This window comes from Triticum aestivum, chromosome 2A, assembly GCF_018294505.1.
Source record: "Triticum aestivum cultivar Chinese Spring chromosome 2A, IWGSC CS RefSeq v2.1, whole genome shotgun sequence".
Lineage (NCBI taxonomy): Eukaryota > Viridiplantae > Streptophyta > Magnoliopsida > Poales > Poaceae > Triticum > Triticum aestivum.
The window spans coordinates 660,486,326-660,513,020 of NC_057797.1; the positions used below are offsets into that span (position 1 = coordinate 660,486,326).

Consider the following 26,695-nt stretch of genomic DNA (forward strand, 5'->3'; position numbering starts at 1 on the left):
ATAAAATTGTGGAACTTACCGCTTCATTTTGTTGTTGATATTCTCTGTTCTATATCGACAATACATTCACTCTCTTGTTTGTATGGTGCTATGAGCCCTGGGCTATGTTTAGTTTCATATTCTACGTAGCCGAGCATCTTATTTCTCTTATGCTTTATATGTTTACGCAGTTGCTTACTTGGTCTCTGCTGGGATGGGTTAATTTCTTTGACATTTCTTTGTAACATGGCAATCAACGCCACAGTTTTGTAGATTACCAGCTACCACAAGATCATGCTAGTTTTTCTTTATCTGATGGCATAAATTTGTGCTACTGTACTGAAAGTTTCTGTTTGGACATGTCCTTCTGTTCACGTTCTACATATGACAAATGTTTTGAAATGTCAAATGATTTGCCTTCAATTGTAGGATGCTGATCCAGTTCACTATGCTCTTTTGAAATATCTCTTCATTCGTTCCTGTGAGCCATACTGTAACTTCATTAAGTTATGGATTTACCGAGCTAGTGTTGATGACCCTTATGAAGAATTTCTCATAACACAAACCGAGAACAACCAGATTCAAGGAGGTTCGTTGGGCCCACTAGGTGATTTCACTGCATTGCCCTTCAAGGTAAGACATCACTTGTTGTCTTTGTGAAGCTTCAAGGAAAAATGCCTAAACGGTCATTATTGACCTAATTTATTCTCAACATCAGAAATTCAGATATATGATCCACTCTTCACATAATCCATGCATTTGAACCATGAAAATGTTACTCCTTTTCCAGTAGATCTAATTAAGTTTTTATCATGTATCGCTGTCAACAGGGAAGTAATCATGTATCTGTTCCATGTTTTCTGAAAGATATATGCAATCCTCTTTTACGCACTGGGCAGCAGCTTCAAGTGCTCATGAAGGTTGTAAAGTCATGCAATCTTTGTTCTACTGGAGGAGATAATTATGACACTAGTAAAACTATCCTTCTGGAGGAAATTCTCCCATGGTTTGGTACGCCAATTGAGTGCTCAGTGAATTCATTTACTTTCTCAAAAAGCAAGGCTGAAGCAGTAATATGTCAGAGAGACGCTATGTACAAGTCAATGCTAGAGAAGCTCCATCATTTTTTCTTAAATATTGAGGTCTGGTTAGCACTCTACTTTTAGTTCCAGAATTAACTACTTGTCTGTTTTTCACCCTTGCCAAAGCAACAGTACTAATACACTGGGTCAACTATGCTTTTAAGTCACACTTTATGACATGAAGTTATGTTTCAGATAATTCCTTTTGGTCCTCCGTCAAACTCCCTGCATAAAAGTAAAAGCCCTCTAGACACATCAGTTTCAGATGTGGAGCTATTGTATGGCGGCACCCATGCTCTACCAATTTGTGATATGTACGTCCTGGATCTACCTTTGTAGCAATGTTAAATCTGCCACTTTCATTCACTTCTTCTGTATTTTATTGTGCATACTCTTTTTTTACTCATGCGGGCAGTGTACATCATAAGTCTTCACCGCAACAGATTAGTCTGATCTGTCCTTTCTCACAGTATGTCTGCAGATGAAAAAGACAATGATGCTTATTCAACATCGCAAGAATCTTCAGATAAACTAGATCCACTGGAATCTTCAGAATGCTCTTCTTCTTATAGTTCTATGGATGAAATTGAGGTTGAGAGTGGCATCACTTGTGGTAATTTGTCTAGTTCCAGGTTTTCATTGTACTATACAAGTACAGGTGAAGCAAAATGCTCCTCAGAAACCCAAAATGTGCTTTCATATCAAACTAGTTCTCATCACAACGGGACAAACTCTGCAAGCCCTAATGATGAGCACCATAGAAATGTTGATTTGGGTTGCAGCAACGTTCCCATGCACTCGCAGAATGTGGAACATAATGTGATGCCTGATGCTCTAGAACTGGATTACCAGTATAGTAAATTTTGGCCATTTGGCAAATTTCCAAAGAACACATTTAATAGTTCCCCTGGAAAAATGTGTTTAGTTGATGAGTTTCTGTATACTAACAATGAAAGTGCAGTGGAGCAAGTATCACATGATGATGTAGTTTATCCATCACACACAGAGAAGTCTTGCAATTCTAGCATTCCTTACAATCTCAGCACCAATCCCATTCTGAAGAATGCGGCTGGTCATCATATGGAGAGTGACTTGCGAGGAAAATGGAAAAATCAAGCACTTAAAAGCTTTGCTTTTGAGTCGGTCACGAATCCATGTGAAGTATACTGTGAAAGAAGCACGCCCCTTGTGGAGTCTGAAGCCGGAGCTACAAAGGTTGTACATTCCACTGCTCAGATTTCTAAACAGCCTGATTGTTCCAGTGAGCTTCTTCAAGCTAAGACAGGGAGTCAGGGATACCTTGCTTCATCAGGAGAAACAGAAGCAAGTGATAATCTTCCAAAAAATGTCTGCGGGGGAGCATTATGGGAGAAATTGTTAGAATATACTGCTAAATCAACAGAAAAGATAGCTGGAGATAGTAGTTCAGCATCTGATATGCCACTTGATATAGCTATTGACAAGTGCATTATACAAGAAATTCTGCTTCAGTATCCTTAATTGTATATGCTTGTACAGTGCAGTTCATAATGTCAGATTGATCATAATGCCTCTTTTTCATTCTACTATTACTATCAGCATAACATCAGAGACTATTTCACGAACGCTAATTTGTGATGTACTGTCTTTTAAATGCCTTTTCTTTGTCTAATTTAGTCCATCTGTCATGTATTAGGTTCATCAACTGCTTTTACAAGTAAAAAACCATCTTGTTGGTGAAAAAATAAATCTGATCCAGGCTATGATTCTAAAGCTTATAAACCACTAAAGTTGTTGGCCAGTATTTTTCTTTCTACATATTATTCCTTAATTGTAATAAAAGATATAAATATGTTAGCAGCTTCACAATGAAGTTGCTTGAGGAGGGTTTTGATCTTTGTGGACATCTACTAGCACTACGACGGTACCATTTCATGGAACTAGCTGACTGGGCAGAATCTTTTATTGTTTCCATTTATCATAAGGTAATTTTATCCATTTAGCCTGTACGCCATGCACCTATGTTTATATGCACAAATCTGTTAAGTCTGACTTCCCCCCATGCAGAAATGGTTCTCTGTTAAGTCTGAGCAGAAAAGAGCAGAGATCCAAGGGCTTCTTGACTTGGCCTTGCAGAGGTCTTCATGTGATACCGATCCTTATAAGGAAAAACTGTTTATATACATGAAAGAACAGCCAGTCACTTCTGTGGCAGCCTCTGAACATGGTAATAATTTGATCTTTAGATTGTCCTTGGCTACAGTTTTTGGGCTTCAGAACTGAAGGTTTGTTTCTTGAATTATTAACGGCCCAAGTTTTGGCGGCCAGGTTTCCACATGCTGGATGACTTCTTGCTGGGTTATAAAGTTGATTGGCCAGTGAATATTGTCATTACAGAGGAGGCACTTAGGAGATATGCTGAAATATTCTGTTATCTTGTTCAAGTCAGGTTTGCAGTCTTATCACTGACTGAAGTATGGCGGTTTCTAAAGGTGATTCCTTTATCGATGTCTTAATTCATTGAAATGTACATGCCATGTAAACTTCTGCTATTATCTGCATGTATTGCAAAACCCACAAGGCTGCAGCTGGAGGCAATTAGGCAAGAGAAAATAAATAAACAAGCACTACACAGAAATTTTAGGGGTCGTTATTGTTAGTTCGCATCAGTCGGGGGACAGAGAGTTCTCAGACCCAACCCAGATGTAGGATCTATTTGAAACTGAACAAGTTTGTGGGGTGCCCTTTGTTCACATACAAAATTACCGTCGAGTGATTTTTACTAAATTTTCTTCAAGAGAAGTTACAAGAATATTTTTCTGTCAACAATTGTGAATATCCATAATTGTGGTGACGTGGGACTTATTTGCTGCTATGTGATTATAATATGCTAATTTATTGTAGGAGTTGACACAGTTAATCAGTCGCTCTGGCCACAGTAGACCTGATATATTGAAAGAATTAAACTCTGTGATGAAAGTGAGGTACGCACATACAAAATCTTTCCAAAGCTTTGTGGCATTCAAATATTCCTCATAACAGTTTGGCACTTCCACTGAAGTGTTAAGAACATAATTGTCTGATTTGTTTCGAGTATTTGAATGTTTGATCTGTTGTTAAATCTTGTTATTCTAAAAATATCTCGAACTGCAATACATGTTGGCATATCCAAGTCATAATAAAAGTAACTGTTGCATTCATGTTTGGTTATTCATTCAGTGGTTTTCTAGTATTAGATAACCATAGCCAAATAGATTGTGGTTGATGGTCAGGAAAGTAGTTCCTTAAACATGTTATAAATATGACATTTGTAATTGCCATAATTGTCAAAACAAAATCGTTAATTTTATCTTTTTTGTACTGCCCACTCATTAGTCACTGCAAAATTGACCTGTTTCTACGAAACAACATTCCAAAAAGTAGAATTAGCTAGATATAATTCAAATTACATCTTGTACTGTTGAAAACATTGCTGGAGGGTTGAACCTTTTAATCTTCTGAGAAAAATAGTGTCATTTCGGATGGTTTAATTATTGATTTGCAATTGCACAGACCAACTTCTATATTATCTAAAATAGCATCCTCCATTTTTATGCGGAAGCATAATGAATTATCTCAATGGTCTCATGTATAGTTGCTTCTACTATGCGAATGCCTTTTGTTCCTATACTATTGACTTATGTGTCCTTATTTCATTGGTCTGTTTCTTGACATAACTATCCTTTCTTTTGTCAGACATCAAGTTTACCATTTTCTATCAACATTACAGCAGTACCACCATTGCAATTTGTCTGATATATCATGGCGCCGTTTTCAACATTCCCTTAAACATCAGGTATAATATATTTGTTGGCATAGTAGTTCTGTTACTTACATTCAAAGAGGATGAAAATATACTTTTTAGACATCATGAGTTTATTATATATTAACGTATTACCTCTTTTGAGATAATGATCTTACTTGGTTTGAGCTTTTCTGGGTGGCTGTGCATGTACTGATCTCAACTATTGTGTAGGTTAAAGATATGCGGGATATCGAGTATGTGCATTTGTGTTATGTTACAGACGCACTTCACATGTAAGGCCTTTACCCACAAAAATGAAACTAGTTTTCATTTTACTACATAATAGTTGATTATTTAATTGTGGTTCATGCCTGAACTAGTGTGATCTATTGCAATGAGCATAATAAAGATAATTATTAGACTACTATACTGTTTTGTCCTGTCACAAACTCACATTTGGCTGTTCAATTGAATATCTAATTCTTCCAAGTAGGATAGAAAGCAAGGGAAATCCGGTACTTCTGACATTATCTTTTAGCTGCCAAGAGAACTTCGTTTATCCCATTTAATTGGTGCCTATACTTTCTGAGTACATTTCTTTTGCTAATTCTGTATTGACTATAATATTGGATTTTTACTTGTGTTACATTATATGTTTGCTTCTAACTGCATGGTGTTTTTTTTAGATGTTTCTTATCCAATGAGACAAAACCAGTTGCCACCATAATCAAAAGCATGCTTCAACAAGCTTTGGAGTTCCGGTCATGTTTTAAGAGTCTTAATGACCTTTCAGAATCAACAGTTAATCAGCTTAATCTGCATTCTCTTATAAACTTCTCTCAGGTATTTTCTCGATTTCACATGCACAAAGTTGTTTGGAAGTATTACATTGTGTCTTCTGGGTTTATTCTTTCAACTCCAGCATACACATAAAATATCTTTACTGATCTGATAACCACCATTGATTATTCTCCCTAAGAACGATCTGTGTATCATAGTTTTGGGAACAAATAATCTATGGTCTGTCTATAGCTCCCTGTCGACTATACGAAAATCCTGATATAATCCATTGCGTTTGATTCTACTTCTAAACGCCGGAACCCCTCTCAAAGTTATGGTAGTATACTGGGTGCTTCCCCTTTTCCTTTTTCCTTTTCCTTTTCCTTTTTGGAGCTTAAACTGTTAATTGTGCCCGAACCAAACACCATAGATGAAGATTGGTCACAATAAAGGGATATTCTGTCACATTGTGAACAGTTGGTAATTGATGGAGCAGAAACCCGTCAGTACCCTTATGGTGGCGAACGTGGCCGGAAGTACCAGATCAGAGATCGCACGAAGAGTTTACCTAGGTTCGCGCCTCCGGGTGTTTGTATTCATGGTGGGATACCTCGTGTGAGGGTTACAATGAGGGATGAAGTATGAGTCTACCGACAGTATGGTTCTAGTAGATGGGCCTTGCTACCCCCAGCCCCCACCTTATATAGATGATAGGGGATAGGGTTTTACAGGAGATCGATCTGATCTTAGCTGCCACCACCTTGACTTGCTTGCCAAGGTAGTCTTTTGCCACCTCTCCTGGCTCCCAGGGTCCCTCCTGTGGTTAGGTCTTCGCCTATCTTCATGGGCCTTGAGACGGGCCTGCTGTCGGGCTCCCCACCAGAGGAGAGGTTGAACGTGGCGGCACCTTTGTTGCGGCGGATGGCCCGAGATCTTGTCTGTGTGTCAGGGTTGATGTGGAACCCGGAAACAGTGGAGTGGATGTTCGTCTGCGGCCTCTGACTGAGCTCGTGAATGGAGCGCCTGATTGTGCTGCAGGAGTTTGCTGCTTTTGAAGGAGCTCGGCTCATTCTTACGCAACTGAAGGCTTATCGCCATGATGTTTCCACGGAGGTCGTCGCCACTTTGTTTCCTGAGGGTTGTCACTTATCCGATTTCTTGAGGAAGCGAGGGAGGCCTCCAGGATGGTGGCGGCGGACTACGACCTGGATGCGACCTGGATGTAGGCATTGAGTAGCCTCAAAAAGATGTAGTGTCCGTTGCGGCCTGGGCGATGCCCATCATAGACAGACTTATTCGTGTGATGCATACTTGAATCAGTTTCTTGTCATTTAACAGTTTTATTTGGAGATCAAGCGTGTTATACTGCCTGAGGCCTCTTTTGTTTTTGATCGGGGCATGATGCGACCAGAGGTTATTCAGTCTCTGTCTTCCCTCGGCCATGCCCTTTTTTATAAGGATTATCAAATTGTTTTTCTTACGCCGATGCAGCCCCGTGTTGGTGGCACTAGGAGGTCGGTAAGTGCGAATCAGCCCCTGGGTCCGAACTAATAGAAGGAATGCACGATGCAGCCTCTGTGCGGACTGTGGGGAGGTCCACGATGCTGATACAGCCCTTGAGCCTGGCAAGCAGAGAGATACGTTTGTTTCTACCTCTAGGTCTATCCCATTGTGTTCGTTGTATTAACAATTGAAATAGCAAATCACTATGGGAACATAGAATGATTCCTTTATTCAGCAGTTTTTTTGGATCGAGCTGAAACAAGGGGGCTAAAAACATAAAAATGCCTATGCTTGCTGAAAGTAACTCATGCATAAAAAGACATAGTTGGGCGGTGTTGCATGGATGCTTCGTGATTTGGCTTGTCTTGCGGTTGAGGAGGTAGTAAGCCCCATCGCTAAGGGCTTCGTGAATGTTGTAAGGCTCTTCCCATGGGGAGGAGGGCTTGTTCTTCCGCGACTTCTGCTTAAGGCGGAGGATGAGGCCCCCGCCATTGAACTCGCACGCCCGGACATGCCATCCATTGTATTGGCGTAGTTTTTGCTGATAGACGGCCGTGCGTTTGAGGGCAATGAGCCGAGCTTCTTCCTTGGCGTCGATGTCGTCTTTCCTGAATTCTTCCATGGCCTCCTTGTACACACAGACATGCGGGGATTCGTACTCTTATCTCGGAGGGGAGTACCGCCTCGGCCCCGTAGACCATGAAGAATGGTGTGTCCGATTGATCTGTTTGGAGTTGTACGTAAGCTCCACAGGACGGATGAGAGCAAACCCATTTCCCCTTTGCTCGGACCAAAGGGGTAATGAGGCGGAGCTTCAGACCTTGCATGATTAACCAATTGGCACACTCCACCTGCCTGTTGGACTGCGGGTGTGAAGCCGAGGAGTAATCGATTGGATCCTTCGGTTGCGACATAATTCTTTGAATGTGTTTGCTGTGAAATTGGAGCTATTATCGGTGATGTCATGGGGGACTCCAAATCTGTGGATTATACCAAAGGTGAATTTTATTGCTGTGTCAACCTTCACATTGGTGACGGGCTTGGCTTCTATCCACTTTGTGAATTTGTCGATGGTAACTAGAACTTGAAACCACCTGGCGTTGTGGCAAGGGGCCCGACCATATCAAGCCCCCAACGATGGAAGATGCCTGTGACACTGCACTTGTACAATTCTCCTTGGATGACTATGTATGCCTTGGACCTGCAAACGATGCACCGGACTTCGTTTTTGTCTTCGGGTAGGTCCTGTATATCAAGTATACGAGGAGCGGCCGAGTCCAGGTCGGGGCGACCGCGGGAGTTTCTTCCGCGAGTTCCCCTTCTCCAACCTCATCTTCTGCGTCCGTGGGCTCTGGTCCACCAGAGGTCGGAGTATCTTTTGCTATTTCTCGTAGCTGCACAAATGGCTTGTGTAGGACCTCCAGGAATGCCTCAGCTGGGACTGGTTTTTGGGCTGCCCCCATGCATGCCAAGTTGTCAACTGCCACGTTGTCAGTACGCTTGGCGTGGTATAGTACGGTACCATCGAATTATCCTTCCAGTTCACAGACGACAGCGCAGTATGCGGCCATCTTTGGGCTTTTGGTGTCGAATGCCTTCATCACCCGTTGCACGATGAGGTTGGAGTCACCGCGGTAGATGAGGTGATGGATGCCCATGGAGGCCGCAATGCGAAGCTCGTGGAGGAGGCCTTCGTATTCTGCCCCGTTGTTGGAGTAGGGGAAATGTATCTGTAGGACGTAGTCATCCTATCACCGCAAGGTGAGATCAGGACGATGCCAGCCCCAATCCTTGGACGGTCATAGAACCATGTCCGATAGCGGGGCATGACTGACAACCGTGATGGGATTTGCCTGGTAGTAGCGACGTAGCTTGCGGGCCGCCATGAACACGCCATACGTGATCCTTTGATAATGTCGCTAACGTAGTATACAGGATGCAGAACCCGCTGCGTCCTGCCGGCCTTTTCTCTCTACTGCCATAACTACACTAACTACCTGTGTGGTGGCTGAGCGGATCGGTCTATAACGGGGAGGCCAGTTGCGGGTTGGATTGCAGGAGACGCCTGAGGTCGACGAATGCGGCCTTTGGTTTGTCGCTCCAGTAGAACTTGTCATTCTTTCGTAGGAGCCGGTAAAGCGGAAGTGCTTTCTCCCCGAGCCGGGAGATGAACCGACTGAGGGCTCCAACGCACCCGACGAGCTTCTGGACTTCCCAGATATTTTCTGGGGGCTTCAAGTTGACGATGGCTTGTATCTTCTCTGGGTTGGCCTCGATTCCTCGTTGAGAGACATGAAGCCGAGGAGTTGTCTCGAGGGTACCCAGAAAACGCATTTTTCAGGGTTTAGCTTCATGCTGAAGCGACGTAGGTTGGTGAATGTCTGCTCGAGGTTGGAGAGAAGGCTGGAGCCGTGTCTTGACTTGATGACTACATTGTCGACGTATACCTCGACGTTGACGCCGATCTGGTCGTGAGGACACTTTCGCATGGTTCGTTGATACATCGCACCGGCGTTCTTGAGCTCGAAGGGCATGGTAATGTAGGAGAAGGCCCCGAAAGGTGTAATGAAGGAGGTCTTCTCCTGGTTGGACTCCATGCGTATTTGGCGGTAGCCGGAGTAGGCGTCCAGGTAGCACAGAATTTCGCAGCCCGCGATCGAGTCTGTGACCTGGTCGATGCAGGGTAAAGGGAATGGGTCCTTTGAGCATGCTTTGTTGAGGCCGGTGTAGTCAACGCAGACAAGCCTCTCTGGGTGCGCGACTTCTCTGATGAACCTGGCAGCTAGGAGCCGAGCAATCTCTTTGCTGATGGCTCGTTGTTTCTCTGTGGTGAAGCAGTGGAGGGCTTGTTTGATTGGTATGGCGTCCTTTCGGACGTCGAAGCTGTGTTGTACGATCTTTGTGGGAAACCCGGGCATATCTGTGGGTTTCCAAGCAAAAATGTCCCAGTTGCTCAGGATGAATTGCAGGGTTCATCTTTCTGTTCCTTTGACAGGTCTTCGATGATCACCAATTTCTTCAGGTCTTCTGGGTGCACTTGGAATTTTTTGGCTTTCTTTGCCGGCTGGAACACCGGCCCCGTCTTGGGTTTGGTTGGGAGCGTTGTTCATGTGCCGACGGACTTCTTGATGTGCTCGAGCTCCGCTAAGGCCAACGCTGCCTCAGCGAGCTCTATGTTGACGACCTATGTTTGGAGTGCCCTCTTGGGTCCGTCGTGTATTGTGATCGTGCCATCGGGACCCGACATCTTAAGCTGGAGGTACACGCGGGTGGGCAGTGCCATAAACTTTACGTAGGCCATCCTGCCGAGGATCACGCTATAGCCGGTTTGGAACGGGAGGACCTCAAACTAGATCGTTTTTTATCTGTAATTTTTTTCGTCCCCGAAGACGACCTCTAGATCGAGCCGTCCGAGGGGCCACACCTGTCCACCCGGTATGAAGCCATGGAAGCCGGTGATCGAGGGCTACCCCCATCTTGGCCAGGGTGTCAGGGAGGATGATGTTTACGCTACTGCCACCGTCCATTAGAAGTTCAGAACCCATGGGAGGTCGAAGCCCTTGATGACCGGATTTACCACCAGAGCAAAACTTGCCAGGGTGGGGAAAGTAGGCCAGATGGTCGGTGCAGCCGGAGGCTATTGTGGCGCCTGACCACTCTAGGAGGTCCGCCGGGGTTGGTGCAATCGCGTAGACCACGCGTCGGATGAGCTTCTGAGCGCGACGCGTTTTTGTGGCCTGGAAGATCATGTTGACGCTGATTGTTTGGGCGGGTTGGTGGGTTGGTGAAGATCCAGCAGCCCTGAGATAGGTTGAGATCGATGCCACCTTTTCCGCCAGTGGTGATGAAGGGGCATGGACGCATGTGGTGTCATTGTGTTCGTCGAACACGAACTCAATGTTCCTGAAACAATTGTAGTCGACGAAGGGGTGAGGCGTTACGTCATAAAGCAGCCCCTGATTGTCAACCTCGAGCTCGAAGGAGCCGAAGATGAAGGTTTGGCCAAACACGAAGTCGCCGGGCACGTATAATGATCCAATATGGGTTCGTTCTCCGACCAGCGTAGGCAGTGCCTGGTGCGGCAATTGATGGAGCAAAACCCCCCCAGTACCCTCAGAGGGTGGGAACGTGGCCGTAAGTACCAGATTGGAGGTCGCACGGAGAGTTTACCCAGGTTCGGGCCTTCGAGGAATAAGGTCAACTCCAACGCAGGACCCCAAATGGTCCGGCCGTGTCCGTTTGGGGCTAAACGGACAGAAATCGTGGCCCAACGCGCGGGAGCAAATGGACAAACGTTCGTTTTTGTCCGCTTTCGACCAATTCCCAACCCAAATTTTGGCCGTGTTTACGTCGAAACGGACATCAGGCGAAACGCGCGCCCTTGTTCTTTCTGGCCCGCCCGTCGGGGACACAACCCCCTTTTCTCTTCCCCCCGCCTTCGCCGCCGCCACACATTTTTCCGGCCGCCTCCTCGCTTTCCAGCCTGGTCGCCCAAACCACGACCACCCCTCGCCATAGTCGCCCCACGCCCGCGTTTCGGAGGAGTTTTTGCCGACGTTTGTGGCTCTTTGTCGCCGAATCTGGTACCAGGGAAGGTACAGCCGCCAGCGACGCCCATTGACCCTAACACCTTTCGGCAGGCGCTGCATAGTCGCCGGCTGCCATCGCCAACCTTGCCTGCTGACTGTGAGGGGAGCCTGAGGTGCTCTTCCCGACCGCGTCTCCACCACGCCCGCAAGGTGTTCGACACTTTGCTCACAAGGTACCATGGATAGTGGGGACAAGTATTTTTTCCACAACTTCATTTGTTCATCGGATGATTCGTCCTTGGATGACGAAGAGCTTGTGGTGGTTGCTTGGGTCGTTAATGACCACATTTCTAGGCAGAGACCTCGGTTCAGGGGATCAATCCCGGGTCATGCTCCGGCCTTGAACCGCAATAGGGAGAGTGGTCACGCCTTGCTCTATGCCAATTACTTTGAGAACACCGCGCTCTTCAGACCACATCAATTCGGCCGCTGCTTCCGTATGAGGAGACATGTGTTCATTCGTATTCGGGAGGGAGTGGTAGGATATGACCCATACTTTGAGTGCAAAGAGGATGCCTTTGGCAAGCTTGGTTTCTCCTCTTACCAGAAATGCACTGCGGCTATTCGCATGCTTGCATATGGAATTCCAGGTGATCTTGTGGATGAGTACGTGCATATGAGTTTGTCCACATGTCTCCTATCAATGTATAGTTTCTGCAAGGCTGTGGTGGTAGTGTTTGGCCCTGAGTACCTGAGAGAGCCAACTGTCGCCGATACAGAAAGGTTGTTGGCGATCAATGCTGATAGGGGCTTTCCAGGCATGCTTGGGAGCATATATTGTATGCACTGGAAGTGGAAGAACTATCTATTTGCTTGGCAGGGGCAGTACAAGGGGCATGTGAAAGGTGCCACTGTCATACTAGAAGCGGTGGCTTCATAAGATCTTTGGATATGGCGTTCTTTTTTCGGCATGGCTCTCACAATGATATCAATGTGCTTCAGCGTTCTCCAGTGTTCGCAAGGCTTGCAGAAGGCCACTCCCTAGAGGTCAACTTTGAGATCAATGGCCACCATTACAACAAGGGATACTACCTAGCTGATGGTATCTATCCTCAATGGTCAACTCCTGTGAAGACAATACCCAATCCGCAAGGAGAGAAGAGACAGAGATTTGCCCAAATGCAAGAGAGTGCTAGGAAGGATGTGGAGTGTGGTTTTTGGTGTGCTTCAATCTCGATGGGGTATCACTCGAAACCCTACACTGACATGGAGCACCGAGAAGCTTTGGGAGGTGATGGCTGCTTGTGTGATCATGCACAACATGATCGTGGAGTATGAGCGTGACGACAACATCTATGATCAAGGGTTTGATTTTCAGGGTGAAAATGTTGAGCCTGAGCACCACCAAGAACAGGCGACGTTTGAACAGTTTGTCCAATTCCATCGTGAAATGCGTGATTGGCATACTCACATGCAGCTCCAAGATGACTTGGTTGAGCACATTGGAATCACATTGGCAACCAGTAGATGATCGGTTCATTTTCTTTCCATCTATTGAAGACAATTTCGATTGGGTATTTGATTGTGTTTTTTTATGTGGAACTATTTGTTTGTAAGACTATTTGCAATATTTGATTTATTTGGTTGTGAGACTATTTTTACAATGTGCATATAGGGGCGCACGGCCAACACATCCAGGAAAACGGCCGGATGTTGCCCCATTGCCCTACCCAAACGGACAAAATCCGGACTAAACGGTCGTCCGTTTGGGGTCGACAGTTGGAGTTGGCCTAATACCCTATGTCCTGCTTTGTTTTTGCATTCATAGTGGGATACATCGTGCGAGGGTTACAACGAGGGATGAAGTATGAAGCTAGCGAGAGTGGTTCTACGGATGTAGATGGGCCTTGCTACCCCCAGCCCCTACCTTATATAGATGACAGGGGCTAGGGTTTTACAGGAGATCGATCTGATCTAAGCCGCTGCCATCTTGACTTGCTCGCCAAGGTGGTCTTTTTGCCGCCTCTCCGGGCCCCCAGGGTCCCTCATGTGGTTCTTCTCCTATCTTCATGGGCCCCAAGACGGGCCTGCTGCCGGGCTCCCCACCATGTGGCCACCCCCGGTGTATTACACCGCCAGTAATAGATTTGTTGGTGTGTTCTATCAGTAGTTGCTGAGATCTGCTAAATATCTGTTGTCATGCACTTTACTTGCTGCAGTACTATTGTTGGTTTCCATTTCCTCCAAATCTTACCTAGCACTATGTAGCAGTTGCTAATTATATACTTGTCCTTTCCGGTAACATAATAATATGAAATTTGAGAGCATCTATCTTCCTGCACAGGTGGATGCAATTAAAACGAGGTTTGAGAGTAACATCAAAGATCTGTATATTTTGCATTCGAAGTCTTCAAAGTATGAGGAGCTTGGTCTTTCTCGCTTCTGGGGGTATCTGAACTACAATGAGTATCACTCTTTGAAAATCACCAAGGATGTGGGATGCTTCTACTTCTGACATGACAATGTGAAAAGAGGTGCATCCATTTATCTTGCAATTTCCGGAACTAGTTCACCTTTTGCATCCCTTCGTGACAAAAGTTAGTGAGTGTGATTGTGCGCTAGTTGTGAGGTCTCTTTGTTTGCATTTGCAAGCAGAAAGAAGCAGAACGTAGGGGGGAGGCTTCTCCATTCAGAGATACATATTGTTAAGATCAGCAGTTCTTGTATATTCCTTTCACTAAAGAGATTGGAGCTATGTTATTGATTAATTTATGGAGCATTTATACTTGAAAATGGAATGCCCGGTTGGGAAGTTAGAATATTGGAAATTCATTTCAAAATTTTCAGTGAAAAGGGGAAGTTACATGACTTGAAAACTCTGGCAATATTGTGGGTTTACTTGGACAATGAAGGTCCTTGCCTGCCCTCTGGCCTCCTGCCACTGACGGTGCATCCAGGCATAGTGATGCCGTACCTGGTATTAGATATCCTGACTCCTGACCTTACTGGGGTCTCCTTGTTGCCCTCTCAGCAATTGCAACAAGATCACCACTAACTGGGCGACAGGACAGATTGGTTACTCTAGCTTTGAAGTAGTCGGCACACGAATGGTCCATCCATTGCATCAGGCCCGAACAAATACATCGTCGTACATGTCGATGCCAGCATGCTGGCGTATAAGTAGGGTTAGGCTAAGATCACGGCTGATGAGCTATCCGCTGGATAGCTACATATCTGTGTGGAATCCCTTTCAGAACGCATATGAAAAATCCACAAAACACGTAGCCTGACAGACGCACAACCACCAGACTGCATGCATGCGTACCACGCCAGTATTAAGCAAACCAATAGCGTGTGCAGATAGACACCATCACAAAGCTCACGTCTGAAGAGTCGCACCCTAGCATTTTTCAATGGTTGGCGCATGAACACATGTGGCTCAAAAACTGGGCGAGTCACTGTCGTAGGAAGAAACAAACCGATGACGGGACAAAAGGTTTGCACGGCACATGCAGATCCTGCGTGACAAGTGCATATCCCCCCCCCCCCCTGCTAGCTTAGCTGGCCAGGCCACCCAGCTGCTGTACGAACAAGTAGAGAGAATTCCTTATTTGGCCCACTCTTAAAATTTAGTTTCCTTTTTGGCCCAGAAAACTGTTTTCTTCCCTATTTGACACTCAAACTTCATTTTGTGCCTTCTATGACACTTTCATCCTTTTTTTCATCCAGAGATGTTAACTAGCACGTGCAAAGACAATTTTACCCCTCATGGTAATATGTCATTAGAAAAGGGTAGATGAGGGACGTGAACAAACAAAAAAATATGACGAAGTGCACCTGTGTCATGTCCGGTTAGATACATGTGTACATGTGTACGTTTGTGCGGCCATCAAACAAGCTAGCTTTATTTATTTATTCATTTTTAGGGTATCAAACCAACACCACGCGGCAAGTGTGGTAAAAGCAATCTCAAATTGACACAAAGAGGGTATCAAATCAGCTAGCTATTGCGTGCGTTTCCTATGTGTGCAACTAGCCGGGTCGATCAAGCAAAGATCAATTAGTCTGCTGTTTTATACATGCGTCAGATGCTTCTGTCTACTACCGGTGTACGTACGTGTGTGGCGTACGTAGCTAGCTTTGCTAGTCTCGGTCGGAAGTCTGTTGCTTCGTCCGTCATTGTCATCGTCACGCGCTGCCCTCGCCGAAGTACTCGCGTAGTCTGTACTGGGCTAACACAACCCGCCACGTATTGCAGCTCGATCCCTGAGAGCCGATCTGTATCGCAATGGCCTGTGCATGTGCAGCACTTGAGGCATGAACACATCTATGCGACATGACCCATTGACATGCCACGTTCTAACTTATCACACGCTAGATTAATGCGTACAAATTTATAGGCTACAGTAGAGGGTAAATGGGTTCGTCACTGTGCTACAGTAGAGGCTAAATGCCGCGTTAGTCATGTAAATAATTTCCTTTTCTTTACTTATTCAAACATGACAAAATATTTCACATTACCTTTGTGTTTGCATGTAAATAATCTGTTCACATACTACATTAGGGGTAAAACAGTCTTTTTAAATCAGGCTTAACACCGTTACTAGCCAAAACTGACGAAAGTGTCACATAGGGAACAAAATGAAGTTTGGGTGTCAAAAAGGGAAGAAAACAAAACTCTAGGCCAAAAAGGGAACCAAACTTTAAAAAAGGGTCAAATAAGGAATTCTCTCTAACAAGTAGCAGCTGCTAATATAAAGCTTAATTAGGGGCATTTTCGTTAGGCGATTGATCGCCGCTAGGGTCCAAAAGGGCATCCCGGGTCGCAAGCTTGACAATGTGCCCTTGGATCAGCAAGCGCAGACAACAGCTAAACTGCACAGATGACCTTTTCTAGGTACGACGACGCTTCCGAACTGGCATCCTAATTAACTTGGCAGGGATTTAAGAACTCAGAAATAGGAAAACCATAGAAATTATGGTGTTGTGTACTAGTTAGTACTTTAGTTTTCAGTAGGGACAAAAGAAGGGAAAATATATATCAAAAATGACTTTTCTATGTCACCTAGAAAACACAGGAATTGTTGACATAACAAGAAGAAAAACTGAAATAGCCCATTCCTCCAATTAAAAGGAATAGCCCATTCCACGGTAATATTGAAGGAATCCTGTAAGCTATTCACATGTTCAGATGACAAATTATGAATTTTCCTATCGGAATTCAATCAACCCAAATTGCCATGTTTTTTTTTTCTCCATTTGTCTCAAAGAGGTTGGAGCGAGTCTTGGGAGCGAATTCTCATCATGATTATAGTATGCATAAATCTATCTGTTATCCAGATGTCCTATGATGTACTGAAGATCTCGTTTGCAAGGACCTTTTCCTATATAAGTCTTACATATGTCCTCATGGAGGATCACAGAACTATTTTTGTTGTTTCCAAAGGAGAACGAGCATGGTGCCAGAAACTGTCGACTTATAATGTGAGGTATTGTGACAAGTTCTAACAGTTGCATCCTTTCCGCTGGTTCATGTATATACTTATACCATTCTTGCTAAGCACAAATGTGCCTATTGTTTATTCATGATCGAAGAGAGAAATCATACTGCAAATGCTTATAGAGCAATTAGTCTAACCACAAATGCTTACATGGCTCTTAGTCAGAAACTATAATTTTGTATCCGTTGGTAGACCGTTAGGAAAGAAGTAAATCTGGTCAATCTTGGATAATCACCTCATCAACAAACAAATGTATGAAGCACTAGCCTTTGAGTAAGTAGAGTGATATGAAAACAGTTCATCCGGTGGTAGAAATCCTAGATCCACACCTCCTTAGCTAGCTTTGTTATCATGGAGTATCAGAACGCTTACCATGCCTATGACAACTACCACCTCCTTTCCGCCAAAAAGATCTCCACACAGGACTCCTCTCTGAAGGAAGAATACATGAGTGATATTGGTTCGGCTCACATCTCATCCGACGATGTGCTCGACGAGGACATGAGCCGAAACAATACCAGCATGTCGTCTTCTTCTTTCTCCGCCTTCCATCGTCCCGGCCTAGGTTCCTAGGCAGCAGCTTGCTCAGAGGATGCTGATGGCTAAGCTACCATAGCTTGGCCTCAAAACAGTGTCTTCTTTGCTGATGGCTAAAGCTACCATAGCTTGGCCTTAAAACAGTGTCTTCTTTGCTGATGGCTAAGCTACCATAGCCTGGCCTTTTAATGGAGGGGTGTGTGTTGGTGGAGTGAGCCACGTATGAGAAACTTTAGCAGCCTACCCTCCCCACCAGAACTTCTATTTCGGCGTAGAGAATTGCCACTTGCTCCAGGATATTGCTAACCTAATCGCCCATGGACCAATGGTACGGTTGGCTCACTGACCTTGTGATCCAGCTCTCCAGTTTTGTTCTGTTCTCAAATTATATCTATTCCATTGGGCTACAATTAAGGTAGTCGTCCTGTCTACGTAGGTTCGCCGGCCTTTACAGCTCTATACAACACACAAAATACAGTGGCGATCTGGCACTAATTTTAAAGGACCTAGCTCTGTAGCCACAACATGTTGAACAATTTAGTAGATGCAAGAGCGCAAGTTGATACCGTTATCTAGGCTTATCGCCTGTACTCTATGTATCATAGGACTCGAGATTCCGGGACAACATGATACTCATCCAATGCCTCCTTTTAGGTGATCTTTTGGCAGAAAATTGCCCCATATGATCATTCTTTTAGGCCGCGCCAACTGCTAGGGATTCGGTAAGTGGCAGGCCACTTTGCAAGAGATCCACAGTATCAAGTTGAACAAGTTGACAAGTTTCATTGGTTGATTTCACACTCAGTTTTCGTACCTTGGCAACAACCCCCGTCGCTATTTCATGTCCCTTGTGCGAAGCCAAGTTTTCATTTTTTTAAATATATATAACTATGAAGTCGAGTTTCTTTTGTATGTTCTCACGTATCGCACATACGTTCTCACTTCAGATAGGTATTCATATGTCCTATACACATACCAATTTATAGACATTCAGAAGTACTCCTAGATGGCAAGTTCACATATGCTTTCCTCTATGCACAGCCAGCAAATTCAGCTGCAGGTTGATGTTATGTAGAAAATCATTCCGTACGAGTGTGACACGACAATGTCACATGGTTTCTTCTTCACAAGTTGATTCATTAAAAAGGACACTGTCAGCGCGAGATGCGCATCAGTCACCGAATCCCTTCCACGCCAACCGGAGGCCAATCCGCTCGCAGATCGGTCGGCATCGGGGGCCCAAGCGTGCTCCATCTTCGCTTGCACCCAAATGCTAGGCTGTATATATACTGAAGCTACTATAGCCATAGCTAATTAACCAAGAATTATAAGCTCATAATAGTATGGTGTGCGATTAGTTGGTGAGTAGGCATACAGAACAGCGGCTGCGGTTGTTTGGGCCAATGGCGAAGCAAGGTCGCCGTTTCGGCAAATTGTTAAGGTCGCCCGACGAATTGCAGTGCGTACTCCATCTTGGTTGGCGATCTGGTCGCCTTATCATAATACTGTACCACTGTCACAGCGTTAAACAAGGATGTAATTAAAATTGTGTCACACGCATTGTCCTTTGCTATCTTGTTAATTACTGAGTACTGATCTAAAACGTCTTATACTACTTTACGGATGGAGTACATCCGTTCTTAAATATACGTAAGCCGTTTTGTCAGTTTAAATTGAACCAATGGGGCGTCCTATATTTAGAAACAGAGGGTGTACCATGAAGTATAAGAAGAACATAACACTTACCATGCCTACAACAATTACCACCACTGCCTCCGAGACTTCTCTGAAGGAAGAATACATGAATGGCCTAAGCTGCCATGGACGGCCTTTTAATGGAGTGCCTCCAGACACTTAGAGACAGAGTGGAGTGAGCCACGTATGAGAAACTATAGCAGCCTACCCTCTCCACCGGAACTTCTATTTCGGCGTAGAGAATTGCCAATTGCTCACGGATATGCTAACCTAATCGCCCATGGGCCAATGGCACGGCTGGCTCGCTGACCATGTGATCTAGCTCTCCGGTTTTGTTCTGCTCTCGGATTATGTTTGTTCCGTTGGACTACAATTAAGGTAGTTGTCCTGTGTACGTAGGTGTTGCCGGCTCTATTACAATACAAAAACACAGCAGCGTTCTGGCACTAATTTAAAATGACTTAGCTCGGTGACCACATTATATTGATACGACATAATAATGAATATGTAAAATCGTGGGTTGGGGCCGTTATGTAGGCGCATCGCTAATCCTCCTGTGTGTCATAGAATTCCAGGCCTCAGACTTTGAGGATAGCAGGACACCCATGCGATGTTGTGCCTTTACTAAATTGCGAGTGATAAGGGGTTCAGTATCAAATTTCGTGGTAATAAAGAAGTCGTTTGGTTGATTTCACATTGCAGTTTTCATATACACATCGACGCCAACTCCCGTCGCTATGTGGTGTGCCTTTGTGCGAAGTCAAGTTTCTTTGGTACTTGTACGTTCTCACGTATGAATGGCACGGCTGACTGACGAAACGTAACAAGTTATGGTGGCACCCCTGGCGAGACGTATCCGCTACCTCCCCTAGCCCTAGGATCTCGGATTATAACTTCAGATTTCTCACAAGTACTTCCTCCGTTCATAAATATTTGTCTTTTTAGATATTTCAAATAGACTATCACATACGAATGTATATAGACTTATTTTAGAGTGTAGATTCACTCATTTTGCCTTATATGTAGTTATTTGTTGAAATCTCTAAAAAGACACATATTTAGGAACGGAGGGAGTAGTTTACATATCGAGTTAAACACCATTGGTTTTCTCCATCTGAGTACGTGCAGCCAGTGATCATACGTATATAGCGCCCTGATGCTGGGTGGCTGCTACGTACTAGGAGTATATATCTTGGCAGTGAACACGACGTGGTAACTGCACTGATGCTGGCTGATTTCACATATTCACATTAGGTACATACATATACAGATACATAAGTATAAAGGGCGTCCGTACGAGTGCCGCACGACAAATGCGCCCGCGAAATCAGCTCGCTCCCACTTTGACTATGAGTTTGTAGTAGTGCCTTGATTGGACGTGGAGGTTCACGAGACCCCTGGCCTCGATGGAGCTGAGCCCGTCCTTCATCATCATTGTTGAGTTGTATATTGCATATGAACCCGATGAATATATCGTGAGACGCACTTTGACTGTGAGAGTTTGTAGTACCTTGGTTAAACGTGGAGGTTCTTTCAAAAAAGAAAAAATCAACGTGGAGGTTCACGAGAGCCCGGCCCCGATGGAGTTGAGCCCATCCTTCTTCATCATCGCAGACTAAAAGAAAGGGGCACACCGTCGGCGCGAGATGCGCTGCAGTCACGGATCTGTCCGCACCAACCGGAAGCCGATCAGCTCCTAATAATAGGAGCGCCGACTACACATATGTGATTGGTTAGCGAATAGAAAAATTTGCACGCACGCATACGGCACAGTGAACGGCCGCTGCTGTCTGGGCCGACGGCGACTCGGAAAGGGTCGCCCCCTCAAGAAATCGTTGCTTGCGAGGTCGCCCAGCGAATTGTGCTTGTTCGTGATCTGGTCGCATTTTGTTATATATACTAGTAATACTACTGTATTATAATGTCCCTGCTCTTCACTGGGATGGAATTAAAAATGGGCCACGAGTTAGCCCGCATGGGCATGGCGCATGCATTTTTGGATTCTGGGTTGCTTCGGTGATTGGAGTTTCATGATATACTCCCTCCGTTTCGAATTACTTGTCTTAGATTTGTCTAGATACGGAGGTATCCAGCATTAAAATGAATCTAGATACATCCGTATCTAGACAAATCCAAGACAAATAATTCGGAATGGAGGGAGTATTTTTTTAGAACACCAGGGAGGGAAAGGAGTTTCATGGTATTTTTTTTAGAACACCAGGGAGGGAAAGGAGTTTCATGGTATTTTTTTTAGAACACCAGGGAGGGAAGGGAGTTTCATGACGTGCAATCATGCTGCATGGTCATCGGTTTTTGCCCTACCCCACAACCTAAAGTCGTTGCTGTTGACAATTCTCAGGCCGGCAGGTATATGGTTGTATAATGCATTCTCGGGACCTGACCTAACATATACTCCTTCCTTTTCGTCCTGTTTGGTGTGCGCTTAATTTACTTAGTTTGAATCAAGACAAGGACAAGGAGGAGACTAGCAAGGGGACACAACTTTCGAATCCACCTCTACTTTTCTATTTTGATTTAGTGATCTTTTATTGAGTTGAAATCTTGCACAAAGGAGATATAACTGCAAAAAGTTTACACCTGAATCTAAGATAACATGGCGCACACAGCCCAATTTATAAAGTGTATCCAACATCAATTACATGCCTAGGCTTGACTTTCTTTCCCCTCACGCAAGGTGACTAGGAAAAGCCTTCCTCCCCTCAATCTTCACCGGCGAGTCTGTTCATTCGCCTCCCCTCCGCCTGCCGCTCCGACGGCCGGTGGTGGAGAGGAGATTTCTGGTGCCTCGAATCCGGCTAGTAGATAGGTAGAGTTTTAGTCCTCACAAGGGCGACGTTTGGACGGATGGGGACACTTCTTTTTGAGCCAGTCTTCTGGGCTCCGATCCTCCTCAAGTTCGTCTGTTGGAACGGATTAGACGAAGCTCCGCGTAGAATCCTGCCAGCTCCTTAGGGCAGCGAGGTTAGAGTTTCTCGTCATGCGTACGCAACGTTGATATTTGGTGTCAGTTTCTTCAGATCCATTAAAGGATTCAACAACGACGACTACGGCTTCGGGCGCTGGTCCTTAGTGTTGGAAAACGTAGCATGCAATTTTAAAAAAAATTCTACACTCACGCAAGATCTATCTAGGAGATGCATAGCAACGAGAGGGGAGAGTGTGTCCACGTACCCTCGTAGACCGAAAACGGAAGTGTTTGACAACACGGTTGATGTAGTCGAACTTCTTCTCGTTTCGGCCGATCAAGTAGCGAATGTACGACACCTCTGAGTTCTACACACGTCCAGCTCGATGACGTCCCTCGAACTCTTGATCCCACAAAGTGTCGAGGGAGAGTTTCGTCAACACGACGGCGTGGTGACGGTGACGGTGAAGTGATCCGCGCAGGGCTTCGCCTAAGCACTACGACAATATGATCGGAGGCGTAAACTGTGGAGGGGCGCCCCTTGCACACGACTAGAAATCAATGTTGTGTGTTCTAGCGGTGCCCCCACATATATATAGGTGGGAGAGGGAGAGGGGCTGCAAGGGGTGCCCCAAGTAGGAGTAATCCTACTTGGGCGCCTCCTCCAAGTTGGCCTCCCCCCTTCCATATCCATCGGAGGGGGAAGGAAAGAGAGGGGGGAGGGGAAGGAAAGTGGGAGTGTCGGTGTCAAAACCGGCGGGTCTCGGGTAGGGGGTCTCGAACTGTGCGTCTAAGGTCGATGGTAACATGAGACGAGGGACACAATATTTACCCAGGTTCGGGCCCTCTCTATGGAGGTAATACCCTACGTCCTGCTTGATTGATATTGATGAATATGAGTATTACAAGAGTTGGTCTACCTCGAGATCGTAATGGCTAAACCCTAGAGGTCTAGCTTGTATGGTTATGATAATGAACCCCCCTTATCCGGACTAAGTCCTCCGGTTTATATAGACACCGAAAGGATCTAGGGTTACACAAGGTCGGTTAAGTCCCATCCGGACACAGGTGCGGTCTTCGGTCTTCGTATCTTCACAGCCCATCAGTCCGCCCATGGCTAACAGGCCGGACGCCCGAGGACCCCTTAGTCCAGGACTCCCTCAGTAGCCCCCGAACCAGGCTTCAATGACGAGGTGTTCGGCGCGTAGACTGTCTTCGGCATTGCAAGGCGGGTTTCTCCTCCGACGTCTTCCAAGTAATGTGTTCGGCTTTCAATTCAATGTCGCACCCCTCAGCTTCTGTGCATTTATGACTTCATCCTCCACGTGTCGGGCGAATGTGAACGGTCAGGGTATTTTTTTGCAAATAACAACCTAGTCCTGCAAGAAAGAGTGTCTATTTAAAGAGATTGGATCTCAGATCCTTTCGGCACCACGCGGATAAAATCCTCAGATACTGCCAGGCAAAACCATTCCAACATGGCCAACATTCCCAGCTCCTCTTCTCGTTCCAACCTAGAGAGAGGCAAGTGGGAGAGGTGCTCTGTGTCCCACAACCAATTGGTGAAGCTGCAAATGCAGGGATTTCTCCCTCCTGCAGATCTGGTCCCTGTTCGAGCAGGATTGGCCTCCTTCAACGACAAAACCCAGGCGGACGATTTCCCCAATCCGTCTGTGGGAGAACGATTGTGCTTCGTCCCCTATCTGCTGAGGGGCGTGGGATTTCCAATTCACCCATTCCTCCGAGGGCTTCTGGAGTACTATGGGCTCCAGCTGCATAATTTTACCCCGGCCTCCATCCTGCACATTGTGGGTTATGTCGCTTTATGCGAACTATTCCTGGGTTGCGATGCCCATTTCGATTTGTGGAGAAGACTGTTCTGTCTCGTCCCTCGCAATCAAGGTGGGTCAATTTTTGAAGTGGGAGGAGCCGAAGTGTGGCGCATCGCTGGGACCGGATACCTGTCTGGCACGCCGAAGAAAGCTCCCGAAGAGTGGCCTTCCGAATGGTTCTACATCGACGACATCGCTCTACCCAACCCCGTGTGCATGGGCCTCCCCGAGTTTTCAAATGCCCCGCTGAAGAAACGCCATAGCTGGCGTCCTCGGAGCCTCGAAGAAGAGGATAGTGCAGAGATCAGCCTGCTGCTGGGCAAGATTAAGACGCTTGCCCAGTCCGGATTGTCAATAGCCGAGGTGATGGCGATTTCGATAACGCGGGGGGTCCAGCCACTCCAATATAGAGGGCTGCCCATGTGGCATTATAACGGAGAAGACGGCGCCTCACGCTATGGCCGAAAGGGCCCGAAGACTCCTGCCGCCCTAGCCAAAATACTAGCCGAGCTGTATAAAGGGGAGAAGGAGGAGTTCACCCGTCTCCAAATTCGAGACGGGTTTTCCATGTATAATCCTCCCAGCTGGGTAAGGTTCAGCTCCACTATTTTACTCTTGTCCCTGAATCATTCTTGACAGGCGGCATCTTATCTTGCTCATAACAGGAATGGTGAAAGGCTGTCGAGGGGATCCATGACCCTGCCCCTCAGCCGGAGAATCGCAACTGGGATCTCAACCCCGGATATGAGGAAGATCCAGACATATTTGTGGAGCTTGAAGATGGAATATTTTATCAGATGAGCTACGACGGTACATATGCACCCATTATCGCTGATTACCCTGGCCTCCTTCCTGCTTCACGTGTAAGTAATCCGAAGACACCTTATTCAAAAGAGTTTTCTCATTCCTCTTTACCCACTACACTGTCCTGTGCTTAGAAGGGGAAGCGTTCAGTGCGCCATGCTACCCCAGGAGCATATCCGAAGAGAGCGTCCCCCATACCAGGCAAGCCTTCTAAGAGGAAGGAAAACGAAGATACGGCCGAGCCTTCATCAAAGAGGTATGAATTTGCAAGTATGCACCTTGGCAGTCACATCCAACTGTGACCTTTCCGTTTACCCTGTATCAGGAAAAAGGTGTGCCGGACTATATCCGGGGGTCCAACTGGTCATACTTCCCGCAGCCAGGATTCAAATCCTTCCGTGAAGACGGGGGCTGATGTGGGGGTGACGTCGGACTGTCCTCCAGCCGAGGACTCGGATGATGTATCCGTCACCAACTCGGAAGTGGAGAGCGCCATGAATCATCAGCACCGCAGGGCCGTTTTACAAGACCCTGGCTTTTTAGAAGAGTCATTTAACGCCTTCAGCTCGGCCGATGCATATATTCGAGCTGCTCGAGATGGGCTTAACAGAGCCACAAAACAACATTTAAAAGATGTGCAGGTAAGTTTGTTTTGTTTGACTATGATAACCATATGCCAGTAGCCCTTGAGACTTAAAGTAGTTGAAACAACTGATTTAAGGATCAATGTATAACCATGTGCTTACGAAGAAGAACACCATGTCAACTCAGGAACTAGAAAAGTGTCAGCGCCAGCTGTCTCCTACCAATGCCGAACTGGAGAAGTCCAAGAAGGCATCCCCCGGTAATGTTTTCCTCCATCGAGAAATCATAATTGTACACTAACAATGCTAATCTGGTTGCTTATCGTTTTATTGGATCGTTAGAACAACTACAGGAGCAGCTGGACGCCGCTCGAGGCGAAGAACACGGAGCCAAGAAACTGCTAGTAGCGAGCGAGCATGTGTTAACAAAAGTCGTTCAGGAGAAAAAGAAGCTCCAGGATTCGAACACCAAACTGGGCGAAGAACTGAAAGATGTGCGAGCTCAGCTAGCTGATTCCGTGAAGGAGAACAAAAAACTGTGAGGCGGCATATTCAGTATGTGGCCGCATTTATCTTATAACAGTTTGGAAGTAAAAGTAGCTAATATAGCTGTGATTGCAGGTATATTAACGGGCCATCCCGAAGAGGAGGTTTCCGGATCATCAAGTGATCTTCTGCAAGGGCTATCGCAGTTGCACGAGCAAGCTCGGCAGGCAATGCGGAGTGTAGCCAAGGCCTTATGGCCATCCAACTCCCCTCCATGAAGTATGAAGAAACTTGTAGAGCTGTTCAAGGGAGCACGGCGGCGTATTCGACTGTGAAAGATATCGGCCTGCCAAGAGGGTGTGCGAGAAGCCTGGGCCATGATAAAACATGATATACCAAGCTGGATCCGAATCACATGGCCCGGGTCAGACCACTAGGGTCAAATGGGGAAGAAATTCCCGTTAGTTTAGTATATGGCCAAGTAGAGGTGGCTGCTAGATACTCCCAATAGGATTGTAAATTAGACCGCCTGTTGGATGGTATAGAGGAGGAAGTTTTTGAGTCCTAAGTGACTATGTACTTTCCTTCTAGCTGGATAATAAAAGCAATTGTCATGGCCAACCTTTTCTCTTCGACCTCTGGACCCGAAGGTGCGGAGTGTTTCCGAATACCCTTACGGTAGAATATATCGGGG

The 26,695-nt window shown here is 45.8% G+C and overlaps 1 protein-coding gene across 1 annotated transcript in view; it reads left to right on the plus strand.

Annotated features, from left to right (window-relative positions):
• LOC123191813 (uncharacterized) overlaps positions 1–14,457 on the plus strand; it is a 122,347-nt gene extending 107,890 nt beyond the window's left edge. The window contains exons 2-13 of the mRNA XM_044604404.1: positions 409–612; positions 810–1,121; positions 1,257–1,375; positions 1,532–2,551; positions 2,884–3,025; positions 3,108–3,267; positions 3,369–3,532; positions 3,945–4,024; positions 4,776–4,875; positions 5,056–5,117; positions 5,511–5,667; positions 13,981–14,457. Of these exons, the coding sequence (XP_044460339.1) occupies positions 409–612; positions 810–1,121; positions 1,257–1,375; positions 1,532–2,551; positions 2,884–3,025; positions 3,108–3,267; positions 3,369–3,532; positions 3,945–4,024; positions 4,776–4,875; positions 5,056–5,117; positions 5,511–5,667; positions 13,981–14,151 (2,691 nt within the window). The 3' untranslated portion in view covers positions 14,152–14,457. The remainder of the gene's footprint in view (positions 1–408; positions 613–809; positions 1,122–1,256; positions 1,376–1,531; positions 2,552–2,883; positions 3,026–3,107; positions 3,268–3,368; positions 3,533–3,944; positions 4,025–4,775; positions 4,876–5,055; positions 5,118–5,510; positions 5,668–13,980) is intronic.
• Positions 14,458–26,695: the final 12,238 nt, after the last annotated feature.